Source organism: Salmo trutta, chromosome 17 (genome assembly GCF_901001165.1).
Source record: "Salmo trutta chromosome 17, fSalTru1.1, whole genome shotgun sequence".
In the NCBI taxonomy this organism is placed as follows: domain Eukaryota; kingdom Metazoa; phylum Chordata; class Actinopteri; order Salmoniformes; family Salmonidae; genus Salmo; species Salmo trutta.
Window position 1 is genome coordinate 2,990,181 of NC_042973.1, and position 19,883 is coordinate 3,010,063.

Genomic DNA, 19,883 nt, shown 5'->3' on the forward strand with positions numbered 1-19,883 from the left:
CCTTACAGTGAAATGCTGAATACAACAGGTGTAGATCTTACAGTGAAATGCTGAATACAACAGGTGTAGTAGACCTCACAGTGAAATTATGAATACAACAGGTGTAGTAGACCTCACAGTGAAATGCTGAATACAACAGGTGTAGTAGACCTTACAGTGAAATGCTGATTACAACAGGTGTAGTAGACCTTACAGTGAAATGCTGAATACAACAGGTGTAGTAGACCTCACAGTGAAATGCTGAATACAACAGGTGTAGTAGACCTTACAGTGAAATGCTGAATATAACAGGTGTAGTAGACCTTACAGTGAAATGCTGAATACAACAGGTGTAGTAGACCTTACAGTGAAATGCTGAATACAACAGGTGTAGTAGACCTCACAGTGAAATGCTGAATACAACAGGTGTAGTAGATCTTACAGTGAAATGCTGAATACAACAGGTGTAGTAGACCTTACAGTGAAATGCTGAATACAACAGGTGTAGTAGACCTCACAGTGAAATGCTGAATATAACAGGTGTAGTAGACCTCACAGTGAAATGCTGAATACAACAGGTGTAGTAGACCTTACAGTGAAATGCTGAATACAACAGGTGTATACCTTACAGTGAAATGCTGAATACAACAGGTGTAGTAGACCTTACAGTGAAATGCTGAATACAACAGGTGTAGTAGACCTTACAGTGAAATGCTGAATACAACAGGTGTAGTAGACCTCACAGTGAAATGCTGAATACAACAGGTGTATTAGACCTTACAGTGAAATGCTGAATACAACAGGTGTAGTAGACCTTACAGTGAAATGCTGAATACAACAGGTGTAGTAGACCTCACAGTGAAATGCTGAATACAACAGGTGTAGTAGACCTTACAGTGAAATGCTGAATACAACAGGTGTAGATCTTACAGTGAAATGCTGAATACAACAGGTGTAGTAGACCTCACAGTGAAATTATGAATACAACAGGTGTAGTAGACCTCACAGTGAAATGCTGAATACAACAGGTGTAGTAGACCTTACAGTGAAATGCTGATTACAACAGGTGTAGTAGACCTCACAGTGAAATGCTGAGTACAACAGGTGTAGTAGACCTTACAGTGAAATGCTGAATACAACAGGTGTAGTAGACCTCACAGTGAAATGCTGAAAACAACAGGTGTAGTAGACCTCACAGTGAAATGCTGAATACAACAGGTGTAGTAGACCTCACAGTGAAATGCTGAATACAACAGGTGTAGTAGACCTTACAGTGAAATGCTGAATACAACAGGTGTAGTAGACCTTACAGTGAAATGCTGAATACAACAGGTGTAGTAGACCTTACAGTGAAATGCTGAATACAACAGGTGTAGTAGACCTCACAGTGAAATGCTGAATACAACAGGTGTAGTAGATCTTACAGTGAAATGCTGAATACAACAGGTGTAGTAGACCTTACAGTGAAATGCTGAATACAACAGGTGTAGTAGACCTCACAGTGAAATGCTGAATATAACAGGTGTAGTAGACCTCACAGTGAAATGCTGAATACAACAGGTGTAGTAGACCTTACAGTGAAATGCTGAATACAACAGGTGTATACCTTACAGTGAAATGCTGAATACAACAGGTGTAGTAGACCTTACAGTGAAATGCTGAATACAACAGGTGTAGTAGACCTTACAGTGAAATGCTGAATACAACAGGTGTAGTAGACCTCACAGTGAAATGCTGAATACAACAGGTGTATTAGACCTTACAGTGAAATGCTGAATACAACAGGTGTAGTAGACCTTACAGTGAAATGCTGAATACAACAGGTGTAGTAGACCTCACAGTGAAATGCTGAATACAACAGGTGTAGTAGACCTTACAGTGAAATGCTGAATACAACAGGTGTAGATCTTACAGTGAAATGCTGAATACAACAGGTGTAGTAGACCTCACAGTGAAATTATGAATACAACAGGTGTAGTAGACCTCACAGTGAAATGCTGAATACAACAGGTGTAGTAGACCTTACAGTGAAATGCTGATTACAACAGGTGTAGTAGACCTTACAGTGAAATGCTGAATACAACAGGTGTAGTAGACCTCACAGTGAAATGCTGAATACAACAGGTGTAGTAGACCTTACAGTGAAATGCTGAATATAACAGGTGTAGTAGACCTTACAGTGAAATGCTGAATACAACAGGTGTAGTAGACCTTACAGTGAAATGCTGAATACAACAGGTGTAGTAGACCTCACAGTGAAATGCTGAATACAACAGGTGTAGTAGATCTTACAGTGAAATGCTGAATACAACAGGTGTAGTAGACCTTACAGTGAAATGCTGAATACAACAGGTGTAGTAGACCTCACAGTGAAATGCTGAATATAACAGGTGTAGTAGACCTCACAGTGAAATGCTGAATACAACAGGTGTAGTAGACCTTACAGTGAAATGCTGAATACAACAGGTGTATACCTTACAGTGAAATGCTGAATACAACAGGTGTAGTAGACCTTACAGTGAAATGCTGAATACAACAGGTGTAGTAGACCTTACAGTGAAATGCTGAATACAACAGGTGTAGTAGACCTCACAGTGAAATGCTGAATACAACAGGTGTATTAGACCTTACAGTGAAATGCTGAATACAACAGGTGTAGTAGACCTTACAGTGAAATGCTGAATACAACAGGTGTAGTAGACCTCACAGTGAAATGCTGAATACAACAGGTGTAGTAGACCTTACAGTGAAATGCTGAATACAACAGGTGTAGATCTTACAGTGAAATGCTGAATACAACAGGTGTAGTAGACCTCACAGTGAAATTATGAATACAACAGGTGTAGTAGACCTCACAGTGAAATGCTGAATACAACAGGTGTAGTAGACCTTACAGTGAAATGCTGAATACAACAGGTGTAGTAGACCTCACAGTGAAATGCTGAATACAACAGGTGTAGTAGACCTTACAGTGAAATGCTGAATACAACAGGTGTAGTAGACCTCACAGTGAAATGCTGAAAACAACAGGTGTAGTAGACCTCACAGTGAAATGCTGAATACAACAGGTGTAGTAGACCTCACAGTGAAATGCTGAATACAACAGGTGTAGTAGACCTTACAGTGAAATGCTGAATACAACAGGTGTAGTAGACCTCACAGTGAAATGCTGAATACAACAGGTGTAGTAGACCTTACAGTGAAATGCTGAATACAACAGGTGTAGTAGACCTCACAGTGAAATGCTGAATACAACAGGTGTAGTAGACCTCACAGTGAAATGCTGAATACAACAGGTGTAGTAGACCTCACAGTGAAATGCTGAATACAACAGGTGTAGTAGACCTTACAGTGAAATGCTGAATACAACAGGTGTAGTAGACCTTACAGTGAAATGCTGAATACAACAGGTGTAGTAGACCTCACAGTGAAATGCTGAATACAACAGGTGTAGTAGACCTCACAGTGAAATGCTGAATACAACAGGTGTAGTAGACCTTACAGTGAAATGCTGAATACAACAGGTGTAGTAGACCTCACAGTGAAATGCTGAATACAACAGGTGTAGTAGACCTCACAGTGAAATGCTGAATACAACAGGTGTAGTAGACCTCACAGTGAAATGCTGAATATAACAGGTGTAGTAGACCTCACAGTGAAATGCTGAATACAACAGGTGTAGTAGACCTCACAGTGAAATGCTTACTTTCAAGCCCTTAACCAACAATGCAGTTCAAGAAATAGAGTTAAGAAAATATTTACTAAATAAACTAAAGTATATATATTTTTTAAATAAATAAAAAGTAACAAGAAAATTACATAACAATAACGAGGCTATATACAGGGCTATATACAGGGGTACGGGTACCTGTACCGAGTCAATGTGCGTGGGTCGAGGTAATTTGTAAAGTGACTATACATAGATAATAAACAGTGAGTAGCAACAGTGTAAAAACAAAACCAATGTAAATAGTCCGGGTGGCCATTTCATTAATTGTTCATCAGTCTTACGGCTTGGAGGAGGTAGAAGCTGCTAAAGAGCCTTTTGGGTCCTAGACTTGGCGCTCCGGTACCGCTTGCTGTGCGGTAGCAGAGAGAACAGACTTATGACCTAAGACAGGGATTTTTTTAATATATCTACACAGTTGAAGTCGGGAAAGTTTACATACACCTTCGCCAAATACATTTAAACTCAGTTTTTCACAATTCCTGACATTTAATCCTAAAAATTCCCTGTTTTAGGTCAGTTAGGATCACCACTTTATTTCAAGAATGTGAAATGTCAGAATAATAGTAGAGAGAATGATTTATTTCAGCTTTTATTTCTTTCATCACATTCCCAGTGGGTCAGAAGTTTACATTTAATCCTAGTAAAAATTTCCTGTTTTAGGTTAGTTAGGATCACCACTTTATTTTAAGAATACACACACCTACATACATACATATATACATATACACAAGTACATATACTTTCAAAATGTATTTCCTTTATTACCCTCCAACCTCTTCTAGCAAACTAGTGAACAACAACGCTTAGGCCTCTACGTCCAGCTTATACTATATACATTTTATGAACACAGTCTATTTTACTATAGTTCTACTTTGTTTGTTTTTACTCTTGTCCTTCCTCTGCCCTCAACCTCTCCCATCTATTACTGATGTCCCTCCTCTACCCTCAACCATCTATTACTGATGTCCCTCCTCTACCCTCAACCATCTATTACTGATGTCCCTCCTCTACCCTCAACCATCTATTACTGATGTCCCTCCTCTACCCTCAACCATCTATTACTGATGTCCTTCCTCTACCCTCAACCATCTATTACTGATGTCCCTCCTCTACCCTCAACCATCTATTACTGATGTCCCTCCTCTACCCTCAACCATCTATTACTGATGTCCCTCCTCTACCCTCAACCATCTATTACTGATGTCCCTCCTCTACCCTCAACCATCTATTACTGATGTCCCTCCTCTACCCTCAACCATCTATTACTGATGTCCTTCCTCTACCCTCAACCATCTATTACTGATGTCCCTCCTCTACCCTCAACCATCTATTACTGATGCCCTTCCTCTACCCTCAACCATCTATTACTGATGTCCTTCCTCTACCCTCAACCATCTATTACTGATGTCCCTCCTCTACCCTCAACCATCTATTACTGATGTCCCTCCTCTACCCTCAACCTCTCCATCTATTACTGATGTCCTCCTCTACCCTCAACCTCTCCATCTATTACTGATGTCCTCCTCTACCCTCAACCTCTCCCATCTATTACTGATGTCCCTCCTCTACCCTCAACCATCTATTACTGATGTCCCTCCTCTACCCTCTCCCATCTATTACTGATGTCCCTCCTCTACCCTCAACCTCTCCCATCTATTACTGATGTCCCTCCTCTACCCTCAACCATCTATTACTGATGTCCCTCCTCTACCCTCAACCATCTATTACTGATGTCCTCCTCTACCCTCAACCATCTATTACTGATGTCCTCCTCTACCCTCAACCATCTATTACTGATGTCCTTCCTCTACCCTCAACCATCTATTACTGATGTCCTCCTCTACCCTCAACCATCTATTACTGATGTCCCTCCTCTACCCTCAACCATCTATTACTGATGCCCTTCCTCTACCCTCAACCCATCTATTACTGATGTCCCTCCTCTACCCTCAACCATCTATTACTGATGTCCCTCCTCTACCCTCAACCTCTCCATCTATTACTGATGTCCTCCTCTACCCTCAACCTCTCCATCTATTACTGATGTCCTCCTCTACCCTCAACCTCTCCCATCTATTACTGATGTCCCTCCTCTACCCTCAACCATCTATTACTGATGTCCCTCCTCTACCCTCTCCCATCTATTACTGATGTCCCTCCTCTACCCTCAACCTCTCCCATCTATTACTGATGTCCCTCCTCTACCCTCAACCATCTATTACTGATGTCCCTCCTCTACCCTCACCATCTATTACTGATGTCCCTCCTCTAACCCTCAACCATCTATTACTGATGTCCCTCCTCTAACCTCAACCATCTATTACTGATGTCCCTCCTCTACCCTCAACCATCTATTACTGATGTCCCTCCTCTACCCTCAACCATCTATTACTGATGTCCCTCCTCTACCCTCAACCATCTATTACTGATGTCCCTCCTCTACCCTCAACCATCTATTACTGATGTCCCTCCTCTACCCTCAACCATCTATTACTGATGTCCTCCTCTACCCTCAACCATCTATTACTGATGTCCTTCCTCTACCCTCAACCATCTATTACTGATGTCCCTCCTCTACCCTCAACCATCTATTACTGATGTCCCTCCTCTACCCTCAACCATCTATTACTGATGTCCCTCCTCTACCCTCACCATCTATTACTGATGTCCCTCCTCTACCCTCAACCATCTATTACTGATGTCCCTCCTCTACCCTCAACCATCTATTACTGATGTCCCTCCTCTACCCTCAACCATCTATTACTGATGTCCCTCCTCTACCCTCAACCATCTATTACTGATGTCCCTCCTCTACCCTCAACCATCTATTACTGATGTCCCTCCTCTACCCTCAACCATCTATTACTGATGTCCCTCCTCTACCCTCAACCATCTATTACTGATGTCCCTCCTCTACCCTCAACCATCTATTACTGATGTCCCTCCTCTACCCTCAACCATCTATTACTGATGTCCCTCCTCTACCCTCAACCATCTATTACTGATGTCCCTCCTCTACCCTCAACCATCTATTACTGATGTCCCTCCTCTACCCTCAACCATCTATTACTGATGTCCCTCCTCTACCCTCAACCATCTATTACTGATGTCCCTCCTCTACCCTCAACCATCTATTACTGATGTCCCTCCTCTACCCTCAACCATCTATTACTGATGTCCCTCCTCTACCCTCAACCATCTATTACTGATGTCCCTCCTCTACCCTCAACCATCTATTACTGATGTCCCTCCTCTACCCTCAACCATCTATTACTGATGTCCCTCCTCTACCCTCAACCATCTATTACTGATGTCCTCCTCTACCCTCACCATCTATTACTGATGTCCTCCTCTACCCTCAACCATCTATTACTGATGTCCTTCCTCTACCCTCAACCATCTATTACTGATGTCCCTCCTCTACCCTCAACCATCTATTACTGATGTCCCTCCTCTACCCTCAACCATCTATTACTGATGTCCCTCCTCTACCCTCAACCATCTATTACTGATGTCCTTCCTCTACCCTCAACCATCTATTACTGATGTCCCTCCTCTACCCTCAACCATCTATTACTGATGTCCCTCCTCTACCCTCAACCATCTATTACTGATGTCCCTCCTCTACCCTCAACCATCTATTACTGATGTCCTTCCTCTACCCTCAACCATCTATTACTGATGTCCCTCCTCTACCCTCAACCATCTATTACTGATGCCCTTCCTCTACCCTCAACCATCTATTACTGATGTCCCTCCTCTACCCTCAACCATCTATTACTGATGTCCCTCCTCTACCCTCAACCTCTCCATCTATTACTGATGTCCCTCCTCTACCCTCAACCTCTCCCATCTATTACTGATGTCCCTCCTCTACCCTCAACCATCTATTACTGATGTCCCTCCTCTACCCTCTCCCATCTATTACTGATGTCCCTCCTCTACCCTCAACCTCTCCCATCTATTACTGATGTCCCTCCTCTACCCTCAACCATCTATTACTGATGTCCCTCCTCTACCCTCAACCATCTATTACTGATGTCCCTCCTCTACCCTCAACCATCTATTACTGATGTCCCTCCTCTACCCTCAACCATCTATTACTGAGTCCCTCCTCTACCCTCAACCATCTATTACTGATGTCCCTCCTCTACCCTCAACCATCTATTACTGATGTCCCTCCTCTACCCTCAACCATCTATTACTGATGTCCCTCCTCTACCCTCAACCATCTATTACTGATGTCCCTCCTCTACCCTCAACCATCTATTACTGATGTCCCTCCTCTACCCTCAACCATCTATTACTGATGTCCTTCCTCTACCCTCAACCATCTATTACTGATGTCCCTCCTCTACCCTCAACCATCTATTACTGATGTCCTCCTCTACCCTCAACCATCTATTACTGATGTCCCTCCTCTACCCTCAACCATCTATTACTGATGTCCTCCTCTACCCTCAACCATCTATTACTGATGTCCCTCCTCTACCCCTCAACCATCTATTACTGATGTCCTCCTCTACCCTCAACCATCTATTACTGATGTCCCTCCTCTACCCTCAACCATCTATTACTGATGTCCTCCTCTACCCTCAACCATCTATTACTGATGTCCTCCTCTACCCTCAACCATCTATTACTGATGTCCTTCCTCTACCCTCAACCATCTATTACTGATGTCCCTCCTCTACCCTCAACCATCTATTACTGATGTCCTCCTCTACCCTCAACCATCTATTACTGATGTCCTTCCTCTACCCTCAACCATCTATTACTGATGTCCCTCCTCTACCCTCAACCATCTATTACTGATGCCCTTCCTCTACCCTCAACCATCTATTACTGATGTCCCTCCTCTACCCTCAACCATCTATTACTGATGTCCCTCCTCTACCCTCAACCTCTCCATCTATTACTGATGTCCTCCTCTACCCTCAACCTCTCCATCTATTACTGATGTCCTCCTCTACCCTCAACCTCTCCCATCTATTACTGATGTCCCTCCTCTACCCTCAACCATCTATTACTGATGTCCCTCCTCTACCCTCTCCCATCTATTACTGATGTCCCTCCTCTACCCTCAACCTCTCCCATCTATTACTGATGTCCCTCCTCTACCCTCAACCATCTATTACTGATGTCCCTCCTCTACCCTCAACCATCTATTACTGATGTCCCTCCTCTACCCTCAACCATCTATTACTGATGTCCCTCCTCTACCCTCAACCATCTATTACTGATGTCCCTCCTCTATCCTCAACCATCTATTACTGATGTCCCTCCTCTATCCTCAACCATCTATTACTGATGTCCCTCCTCTACCCTCAACCATCTATTACTGATGTCCCTCCTCTACCCTCAACCATCTATTACTGATGTCCCTCCTCTACCCTCAACCATCTATTACTGATGTCCTTCCTCTACCCTCAACCATCTATTACTGATGTCCTCCTCTACCCTCAACCATCTATTACTGATGTCCTCCTCTATCCTCTCCCATCTATTACTGATGTCCCTCCTCTACCCTCAACCATCTATTACTGATGTCCTCCTCTACCCTCAACCATCTATTACTGATGTCCTCCTCTACCCTCAACCATCTATTACTGATGTCCTCCTCTACCCTCAACCATCTATTACTGATGTCCTCCTCTACCCTCAACCATCTATTACTGATGTCCATCCAGTTAGATTTATATTTCTCTTATCTTTCAACCTGTGCTCTTTTAAAAAGGTTCTGAACCTACATCCGTTTTACGGACACAGTATGTTTTACATTAGTTATCTGGGAGGGAGGATAATATATATATACAGCTCAAAAAAATAAAGAGAACACTTAAACAACACATCCTAGATCTGAATGAAAGAAATAATCTTATTAAATACTTTTTTCTTTACATAGTTGAATGTGCTGACAACAAAATCACACAAAAATAATCAATGGAAATCCAATTTATCAACCCATGGAGGTCTGGATTTGAAGTCACACTCAAAATTAAAGTGGAAAACCACACTACAGGCTGATCCAACTTTGATGTAATGTCCTTAAAACAAGTCAAAATGAGGCTCAGTAGTGTGTGTGGCCTCCACGTGCCTGTATGACCTCCCTACAACGCCTGGGCATGCTCCTGATGAGGTGGCGGATGGTCTCCTGAGGGATCTCCTCCCAGACCTGGACTAAAGCATCCGCCAACTCCTGGACAGTCTGTGGTGCAACGTGGCGTTGGTGGATGGAGCGGGACATGATGTCCCAGATGTGCTCAATTGGATTCAGGTCTGGGGAACGGGCGGGCCAGTCCATAGCATCAATGCCTTCCTCTTGCAGGAACTGCCGACACACTCCAGCCACATGAGGTCTAGCATTCTCTTGCATTAGGAGGAACCCAGGGCCAACTGCACCAGCATATGGTCTCACAAGGGGTCTGAGGATCTCATCTCGGTACCTAATGGCAGTCAGGCTACCTCTGGCGAGCACATGGAGGGCTGTGTGGCCCCCCAAAGAAAAGCCACCCCACACCATGACTGACCCACCGCCAAACCGGTCATGCTGGAGGATGTTGCAGGCAGCAGAACGTTCTCCACGGCGTCTCCAGATGCTGTCACGTCTGTCACGTGCTCAGTGTGAACCTGCTTTCATCTGTGAAGAGCACAGGGCGCCAGTGGTGAATTTGCCAATCTTGGTGTTCTCTGGCAAATGCCAAATGTCCTGCACGGTGTTGGGCTGTAAGCACAACCCCCACCTGTGGACGTCGGGCCCCCATACCACCCTCATGGAGTCTTTTTCTGACCGTTTGAGCAGACACATGCACATTTGTGGCCTGCTGGAGGTCATTTTGCAGGGCTCTGGCAGTGCTCCTCCTGCTCCTCCTTGCACAAAGGCGGAGGTAGCGGTCCTGCTGCTGGGTTGTTGCCCTCCTACGGCCTCCTCCACGTCTCCTGATGTACTGGCCTGTCTCCTGGTAGCGCCTCCATGCTCTGGACACTACGCTGACAGACACAGCAAACCTTCTTGCCACAGCTCGCGTTGATATGCCATCCTGGATGAGCTGCACTACCTGAGCCACTTGTGTGGGTTGTAGACTCCGTCTCATGCTACCACTAGAGTGAAAGCACCGCCAGCATTCAAAAGTGACCAAAACATCAGCCAGGAAGCATAGGAACTGAGAAGTGGTCTGTGGTCTCTACCTGCAGAACCACTCCTTTATTGGGGGTGTCTTGCTAATTGCCTATAATTTCCACCTGTTGTCTATTCCATTTGCACAACAGCATGTGACATTTATTGTCAATCAGTGTTGCTTCCTAAGTGGACAGTTTGATTTCACAGAAGTGTGATTGACTTGGAGTTACATTGTGTTGTTTAAGTGTTCCCTTTATTTTTTTGAGCAGTGTATATATATATATATTTTGTCAGGAGGCTTGGCCTCTGTGATGTACTGGGCCGTACTCACTACCCTCTGTAGCGCCTTACAATCAGATGCCGAGCAGTTGCCATACCAGGCAGTGATGCAACCGGTCAGGATGCTCTTGACGGTGCAGCTGTATAACTTTTTGAGGATCTGGAGACCTGTGCCAAATCTTTTCAGTCTCCTGAAAATATATAATGGATAATTGGACACTGGGCTGTGGTAAACTGAATAGTAACTGTCTGCCATACAGATAGGAAGGTTCAAAGCAGATGTGAAAAATAAATAGGCCTAATCAAATGAGATGGAGAGGCAGGTGAGTCTTATAACTTTTTAGTTTAATAGTACTGATATGACCAAACACCAGATACAAGGAAGACACATTCAGATTGTTGCAAGCAAGTCTTCAAAATTATTCCTATAATCTAAAAGACTTCTTGCAGTGGTCAACGTCTGTGCAAAAACAGAACAATGATACTTTGTATAGGAGGACTCTACAAAAATCACGAGACGAAAGAGGAGACATGAAGACAATTCATAAAAAAATGTCTTATGGAGTTACAGTAATATAGCCTAACGCATATGGAAAAAGGAACGACGAGTTTGTACAGAAACGTGTTTTGGGAGAGTCAGTAAGACGAGCAGTGGAGTGACTGGGTTGGGGTGAGAAGTCGTATTGAGTTATCATCTGTCACTAGCACCCCATTTAACATCTCATTTCCAACATCTAGGACTGGAGCAAACAGTCATTTCACTGAACGGCCCATCTTCGAGGGTTGAGTTGTCTCATGAAGCGCTGTTAGGGGGGGAAAAAAGGAAGAGAAAAAATGTTTTCAACTACAGAAAAAAACCCATGTTGAATTTCATCAGCCTGTTGTGTTGAATATGTACAGTTTAATATACAGAACCTTTTCCTCTGCGGTATGCTTAGTTTAAAAACATGACAACAGAAGGTATAAGCAACTTGACTGCCTGATATGTGAACAGAAGCTGGTTGCCTGATATGTGAACAGAAGCTGGTTGCCTGATATGTGAACAGAAGCTGGTTGCCTGATGTGTGAACAGAAGCTGGTTGCCTGATATGTGAACAGAAGCTGGCTGCCTGATATGTGAACAGAAGCTGGTTGCCTGATGTGTGAACAGAAGCTGGTTGCCTGATATGTGAACAGAAGCTGGTTGCCTGATATGTAAACAGAAGCTGGTTGCCTGATATGTAAACAGAAGCTGGTTGCCTGATATGTAAACAGAAGCTGGTTGCCTGATATGTAAACAGAAGCTGGTTGCCTGATATGTAAACAGAAGCTGGTTGCCTGATATGTGAACAGAAGCTGGTTGCCTGATATGTGAACAGAAGCTGGTTGCCTGATATGTAAACAGAAGCTGGTTGCCTGATAACAGAAGCTGGTTGCCTGATATGTCAACAGAAGCTGGTTGCCTGATATGTCAACAGAAGCTGGTTGCCTGATATGTAAACAGAAGCTGGTTGCCTGATATGTAAACAGAAGCTGGTTGCCTGATATGTCAACAGAAGCTGGTTGCCTGATATGTCAACAGAAGCTGGTTGCCTGATATGTCAACAGAAGCTGGTTGCCTGATAACAGAAGCTGGTTGCCTGATATGTCAACAGAAGCTGGTTGCCTGATATGTCAACAGAAGCTGGTTGCCTGATAAAAGAAGCTGGTTGCCTGATATGTGAACAGAAGCTGGTTGCCTGATATGTCAACAGAAGCTGGTTGCCTGATATGTCAACAGAAGCTGGTTGCCTGATATGTGAACAAAAGCTGGTTGCCTGATATGTAAACAGAAGCTGGTTGCCTGATATGTAAACAGAAGCTGGTTGCCTGATATGTAAACAGAAGCTGGTTGCCTGATATGTGAACAGAAGCTGGTTGCCTGATATGTGAACAGAAGCTGGTTGCCTGATATGTCAACAGAAGCTGGTTGCCTGATATGTAAACAGAAGCTGGTTGCCTGATATGTCAACAGAAGCTGGTTGCCTGATATGTAAACAGAAGCTGGTTGCCTGATATGTCAACAGAAGCTGGTTGCCTGATATGTGAACAGAAGCTGGTTGCCTGATATGTGAACAGAAGCTGGTTGCCTGATATGTGAACAGAAGCTGGTTGCCTGATATGTGAACAGAAGCTGGTTGCCTGATATGTAAACAGAAGCTGATTGCCTGATAACAGAAGCTGGTTGCCTGATATGTGAACAGAAGCTGGTTGCCTGATATGTGAACAGAAGCTGGTTGCCTGATATGTGAACAGAAGCTGGCTGCCTGATATGTGAACAGAAGCTGGTTGCCTGATGTGTGAAAAGAAGCTGGTTGCCTGATATGTGAACAGAAGCTGGTTGCCTGATATGTGAACAGAAGCTGGTTGCCTGATATGTAAACAGAAGCTGGTTGCCTGATATGTAAACAGAAGCTGGTTGCCTGATATGTAAACAGAAGCTGGTTGCCTGATATGTAAACAGAAGCTGGTTGCCTGATATGTAAACAGAAGCTGGTTGCCTGATATGTAAACAGAAGCTGGTTGCCTGATATGTAAACAGAAGCTGGTTGCCTGATATGTGAACAGAAGCTGGTTGCCTGATAACAGAAGCTGGTTGCCTGATATGTCAACAGAAGCTGGTTGCCTGATATGTCAACAGAAGCTGGTTGCCTGATATGTAAACAGAAGCTGGTTGCCTGATATGTCAACAGAAGCTGGTTGCCTGATATGTCAACAGAAGCTGGTTGCCTGATATGTCAACAGAAGCTGGTTGCCTGATATGTCAACAGAAGCTGGTTGCCTGATAACAGAAGCTGGTTGCCTGATATGTGAACAGAAGCTGGTTGCCTGATATGTCAACAGAAGCTGGTTGCCTGATATGTCAACAGAAGCTGGTTGCCTGATATGTCAACAGAAGCTGGTTGCCTGATATGTCAACAGTAGCTGGTTGCCTGATATGTGAACAGAAGCTGGTTGCCTGATATGTGACCAGAAGCTGGTTGCCTGATATGTGAACAGAAGCTGGTTGCCTGATATGTGAACAGAAGCTGGTTGCCTGATATGTGAACAGAAGCTGGTTGCCTGATATGTGAACAGAAGCTGGTTGCCTGATATGTGAACAGAAGCTGGTTGCCTGATATGTGAACAGAAGCTGGTTGCCTGATAACAGAAGCTGGTTGCCTGATATGTCAACAGAAGCTGGTTGCCTGATATGTAAACAGAAGCTGGTTGCCTGATATGTCAACAGAAGCTGGTTACCTGATATGTCAACAGAAGCTGGTTGCCTGATATGTAAACAGAAGCTGGTTGCCTGATATGTCAACAGAAGCTGGTTGCCTGATATGTAAACAGAAGCTGGTTGCCTGATATGTCAACAGAAGCTGGTTGCCTGATATGTCAACAGAAGCTGGTTGCCTGATATGTGAACAGAAGCTGGTTGCCTGATATGTGAACAGAAGCTGGTTGCCTGACATGTGAACGAAAGCTGGTTGCCTGATATGTGAACAGAAGCTGGTTGCCTGATATGTGAACAGAAGCTGGTTGCCTGATAACAGAAGCTGGTTGCCTGATATGTCAACAGAAGCTGGTTGCCTGATATGTCAACAGAAGCTGGTTGCCTGATATGTGAACAGAAGCTGGTTACCTGATATGTCAACAGAAGCTGGTTGCCTGATATGTCAACAGAAGCTGGTTGCCTGATAACAGAAGCTGGTTGCCTGATATGTGAACAGAAGCTGGTTGCCTGATATGTCAACAGAAGCTGGTTGCCTGATATGTCAACAGAAGCTGGTTGCCTGATATGTGAACAGAAGCTGGTTGCCTGATATGTGAACAGAAGCTGGTTGCCTGATATGTGAACAGAAGCTGGTTGCCTGATATGTCAACAGAAGCTGGTTGCCTGATATGTAAACAGAAGCTGGTTGCCTGATATGTAAACAGAAGCTGGTTGCCTGATATGTCAACAGAAGCTGGTTACCTGATATGTCAACAGAAGCTGGTTGCCTGATATGTAAACAGAAGCTGGTTGCCTGATATGTCAACAGAAGCTGGTTGCCTGATATGTAAACAGAAGCTGGTTGCCTGATATGTCAACAGAAGCTGGTTGCCTGATATGTAAACAGAAGCTGGTTGCCTGATATGTCAACAGAAGCTGGTTGCCTGATATGTGAACAGAAGCTGGTTGCCTGACATGTGAACAGAAGCTGGTTGCCTGATATGTGAACAGAAGCTGGTTGCCTGATATGTGAACAGAAGCTGGTTGCCTGATAACAGAAGCTGGTTGCCTGATATGTCAACAGAAGCTGGTTGCCTGATATGTCAACAGAAGCTGGTTGCCTGATATGTAAACAGAAGCTGGTTGCCTGATATGTGAACAGAAGCTGGTTACCTGATATGTCAACAGAAGCTGGTTGCCTGATATGTCAACAGAAGCTGGTTGCCTGATAACAGAAGCTGGTTGCCTGATATGTGAACAGAAGCTGGTTGCCTGATATGTCAACAGAAGCTGGTTGCCTGATATGTCAACAGAAGCTGGTTGCCTGATATGTCAACAGAAGCTGGTTGCCTGATATGTCAACAGAAGCTGGTTGCCTGATAACAGAAGCTGGTTGCCTGATATGTGAACAGAAGCTGGTTGCCTGATATGTCAACAGAAGCTGGTTGCCTGATATGTCAACAGAAGCTGGTTGCCTGATAACAGAAGCTGGTTGCCTAATATGTGAACAGAAGCTGGTTGCCTGATATGTGAACAGAAGCTGGTTGCCTGATGTGTGAACAGAAGCTGGTTGCCTGATATGTGAACAGAAGCTGGTTGCCTGATGTGTGAACAGAAGCTGGTTGCCTGATATGTAAACAGAAGCTGGTTGCCTGATATGTAAACAGAAGCTGGTTGCCTGATATGTCAACAGAAGCTGGTTGCCTGATATGTCAACAGAAGCTGGTTGCCTGATATGTCAACAGAAGCTGGTTGCCTGATATGTCAACAGAAGCTGGTTGCCTGATATGTCAACAGAAGCTGGTTGCCTGATAACAGAAGCTGGTTGCCTGATATGTGAACAGAAGCTGGTTGCCTGATGTGTAAACAGAAGCTGGCTGCCTGATATGTGAACAGAAGCTGGTTGCCTGATGTGTGAACAGAAGCTGGTTGCCTGATATGTGAACAGAAGCTGGTTGCCTGATATGTGAACAGAAGCTGGTTGCCTGATATGTAAACAGAAGCTGGTTGCCTGATATGTAAACAGAAGCTGGTTGCCTGATATGTAAACAGAAGCTGGTTGCCTGAAATGTCAACAGAAGCTGGTTGCCTGATATGTCAACAGAAGCTGGTTGCCTGATATGTCAACAGAAGCTGGTTGCCTGATAACAGAAGCTGGTTGCCTGATTGGTGAACAGAAGCTGGTTGCCTGATATGTCAACAGAAGCTGGTTGCCTGATATGTCAACAGAAGCTGGTTGCCTGATATGTCAACAGAAGCTGGTTGCCTGATAACAGAAGCTGGTTGCCTGATATGTCAACAGAAGCTGGTTGCCTGATATGTCAACAGAAGCTGGTTGCCTGATAACAGAAGCTGGTTTCCTGATATGTGAACAGAAGCTGGTTGCCTGATATGTAAACAGCTCCTGGAGTCTAACCTTCTTTGGGGAGGGGCTGGATGGGCCTTGAAGGTGGACGGAGTTTGCTGGGCAGCTCCGAGCTGTCTCTGTAGTCTCTGGGCTTAGTGGACGTGGCGTCCGCCTGGCCCGGGCGGGACTTCATGGGCAGAGGCGGCTTATTGGCCGTTAGTACCATGCCCCCCTCGGAGCGTGACGGCTTCACAGGGTTCTTGGTGTAGGACAGGGGGTGGAGGGAGGCGAAGGACGTAGGGGCTGGACACTGGGGTTTGGTCTCAGAACAGGTGTAAGAGCGGTTACGCGGGGTGGGGACCGGGGGCCGGTCAGAGTCCTGGTCAGAGGGTTTGGGGAAGGAGAAGTAGGGGTCTGGAGCGGTCAGGTGGTCCTTGGAGGACTGACAGTCTGGTGAGTCTTTAGCTCCTCCTCCTCCAGACTTTCCCATGGAGCCGTACAAAGGGTTGTCAAACATATCCGCTGGCTTCACGTCCTCACCTCTGGAAGACAGGACACACACACACACACACACACACCCGGGTCATTCAGAGTTCAGCTTCACAGACTCACAATGAGGTATCAATTCATCTCTTCACACTCAGAACATTGTCTACACTGTGAGAAAATAGAAGCAATATTGTTCAGTTCAGTCCCAAGTATGTCTAAATAACGGCAATCCAAATATTAGAAGTTGAGCCACCTCAACAAATTCCTTTACACCAATTTACCAAGTGTCGTTTTCCCCTGGACCCCGATTAAGACTAGCCCTGGACTGAAAATATATTTCAAAGGAGTTCAGTCTGTGTTCAGGAAACCCCGGCCTGTAAGAGTTTTTTAAAACTATGAAGTTGTAGATGATTTTTTCCCCTGTTTGAGCTAGATTAACATACACGTTATTCGCTGCTTTTCCAGTGGGGCTTCGCACAGCGCTGTGGTCGTAGACAGTCTTTTTGGGAAAGATGTTTCCATGGGTCTGGTCCTTGCCCCCGTGCCCACCGACACCACCCCCACCTCCAGAGCCTGATCTGGGGGACATGCTGTAGCTCCAGCCCCTGTCTGTCACACCTCCAGACTTGTAGCCCACCCCCATGTAATTGGGGTTGGTGATATCACTGGGATGAGGAAGTGCGAACCTATTGAACAGGAGAAATAACCAGATGTCCTGATCTCACAATTGAACTGAGATCATAAGATTGTAAAAATAGCCATGAGTGAAGAGAGACTGCTCACTTGTTGTTGTGATCCAGTCCTTTTCCTTTTGGGGCGCCAGAATCATCCCTTTCCACTTTGATAAAATCTGAAAAAGGAGGAGTGTGTTTAGCAACAAGAGAAAACATTTTGTTGAGACATCAGTGGTACACTATGACATTGGTACTCAGCCTCTCACCGTATAACTTCTCGGTCTGTTTGCCCCCAGAGGTGCGCAGTTGTACACCCCCTGTCAGGGTGCCTGTCCGCTCGCCGTGATGCGTCAGCGTCACGTGGAACTCTGTGTAGGAGGACTCTGCCGCTCGCAGAGCCACACAGCCCTCTCCTGTAGGGATGACACCATGTCAGGGAGCGGGAGGAGAAGAGGGAGGAGGAGGAGAGAAGCGGAGGAGGTAGGAGAGAAGGGGAGGAGAAGAGGAGGATAGAAGAGAAAAGGAGGGAGAGAAAAGGTGAGCAGAAGAGAAGGAGGAGAAAAGATGAGGAGAAGAGGAGGAAGGGAGGAGAGGAGGAGAGGAGGAGGGGAGGAGAGGAGGATTGGAAAAAGCTGTCTTTTCCTCTGAGAGCTAGATGACAGAACTATTCTGAACAAAAATATAAACACAACATGCAACAATTTCAACGATTTTACAGAGTTACAATTCATATAAGGAAATCAGTAAATTGAAATAAATGAATTAGGCCCTAATCTAAGGATTTCACATGACTGGGCATCGGCGCAGCTAATCAGAATGAGTCCCCCCTAGATGAAGAAAGACAGAGCTAGATGAAGACAGAGCTAGACGATGAAAGACAGGGCTAGACGAAGACAGGCAGAGTAGACGAAGACTGACAGAGCTCGACGAAGAAAGACAGAGCTCGACGAAGAAAGACAGAGCTAGACGAAGAAAGAGCTAGATGAAGACAGAACTAGATGATCAAGAGTCATAGACCTAGACTAGTATTTACACCAGCCCAAAATGTGGTCTGTGTCATTCTAAAAACGAGTCTTTCTATTACAGACCACAGTTGTCCTACTTTCTCACCATAGGATTCATCACAGTCTGTGGACTTGACACACAGGAGAATGTGCTGATCCAACAGATACTCTGGGTCTGAGATGATAGGGACGAGCTTTAAAAAGACACGAGAGGAGTTCAGACACTCAACAACTCTACTGCATCATATACACCATATTGTAAGACAATTAGCCTAGTATTGTACTTGAAAGAAGCTTCAAAAATGTCAATTTACCTCAACTTGGTTTCCAAACCGAACCTTAATGTTCCCATCAGAGTGATCTTGGTTCTCTCCTTCTGAGCTCTTGACAAATTCTGTGGACAGGATGTGTGCAGTTAGCCTGGTCCCAGATCTGCTTGTACCGTATAGCCAAATCCAGTTTGGCATGGCAATGAATAGTAAGAGATTGCAAGACAACCAGATCTGGGACCTACGTACCGGGTTTAAGGAGTTAGCAAGGTAACTTTGGTCAACTCTGAGTTCACCTCGGGATAACACGATCAGAGGAATGTTGCTCGCCTTTTAGCCAGGTACATTTCTATGGCAACGAATCCTTCGAGAACTAACCTGGTCCAGGGCAGGCTAACTCAGGGCTAACTCTGTTTATCCTGCATTCAGAACTAACCTGGTCCAGGGCAGGCTAACTCAGGGCTAACTCTGTTTATCCTGCATTCAGAACTAACCTGGTCCAGGGCAGGCTAACTCAGGGCTAACTCTGTTTATCCTGCATTCAGAACTAACCTGGTCCTGGGCAGGCTAACTCAGGGCTAACTCTGTTTATCCTGCATTCAGAACTAACCTGGTCCAGGGCAGGCTAACTCAGGGCTAACTCTGTTTATCCTACATTCAGAACTAACCTGTTCCAGGGCAGGCTAACTCAGGGCTAACTCTGTTTATCCTACATTCAGAACTAACCTGTTCCAGGGCAGGCTAACTCAGGGCTAACTCTGTTTATCCTACATTCAGA

General features: G+C 44.8%; 1 protein-coding gene and 1 long non-coding RNA gene across 2 annotated transcripts in view; both read right to left on the minus strand.

Annotated features, from left to right (window-relative positions):
* Positions 1 to 4,363: 4,363 nt before the first annotated feature.
* LOC115151285 (uncharacterized) lies at positions 4,364 to 6,063 on the minus strand. The gene is made up of 2 exons (XR_003867255.1): positions 6,018 to 6,063; positions 4,364 to 4,518 (listed from the first exon to the last, which is right to left on the minus strand). It is a non-coding gene; the product is annotated as an uncharacterized LOC115151285 (long non-coding RNA).
* Positions 6,064 to 11,432: 5,369 nt separating this feature from the next.
* The window catches only part of inpp5d (inositol polyphosphate-5-phosphatase D), a 56,194-nt gene continuing 47,743 nt past the window's right edge, over positions 11,433 to 19,883 (minus strand). The window contains exons 22-28 of the mRNA XM_029695396.1: positions 19,151 to 19,230; positions 18,943 to 19,030; positions 18,099 to 18,245; positions 17,942 to 18,008; positions 17,602 to 17,844; positions 16,739 to 17,211; positions 11,433 to 11,911 (exon numbers count right to left, since the gene is read on the minus strand). Coding sequence (XP_029551256.1) covers positions 11,862 to 11,911; positions 16,739 to 17,211; positions 17,602 to 17,844; positions 17,942 to 18,008; positions 18,099 to 18,245; positions 18,943 to 19,030; positions 19,151 to 19,230 — 1,148 coding nt within the window. The 3' untranslated portion in view covers positions 11,433 to 11,861. The remainder of the gene's footprint in view (positions 11,912 to 16,738; positions 17,212 to 17,601; positions 17,845 to 17,941; positions 18,009 to 18,098; positions 18,246 to 18,942; positions 19,031 to 19,150; positions 19,231 to 19,883) is intronic.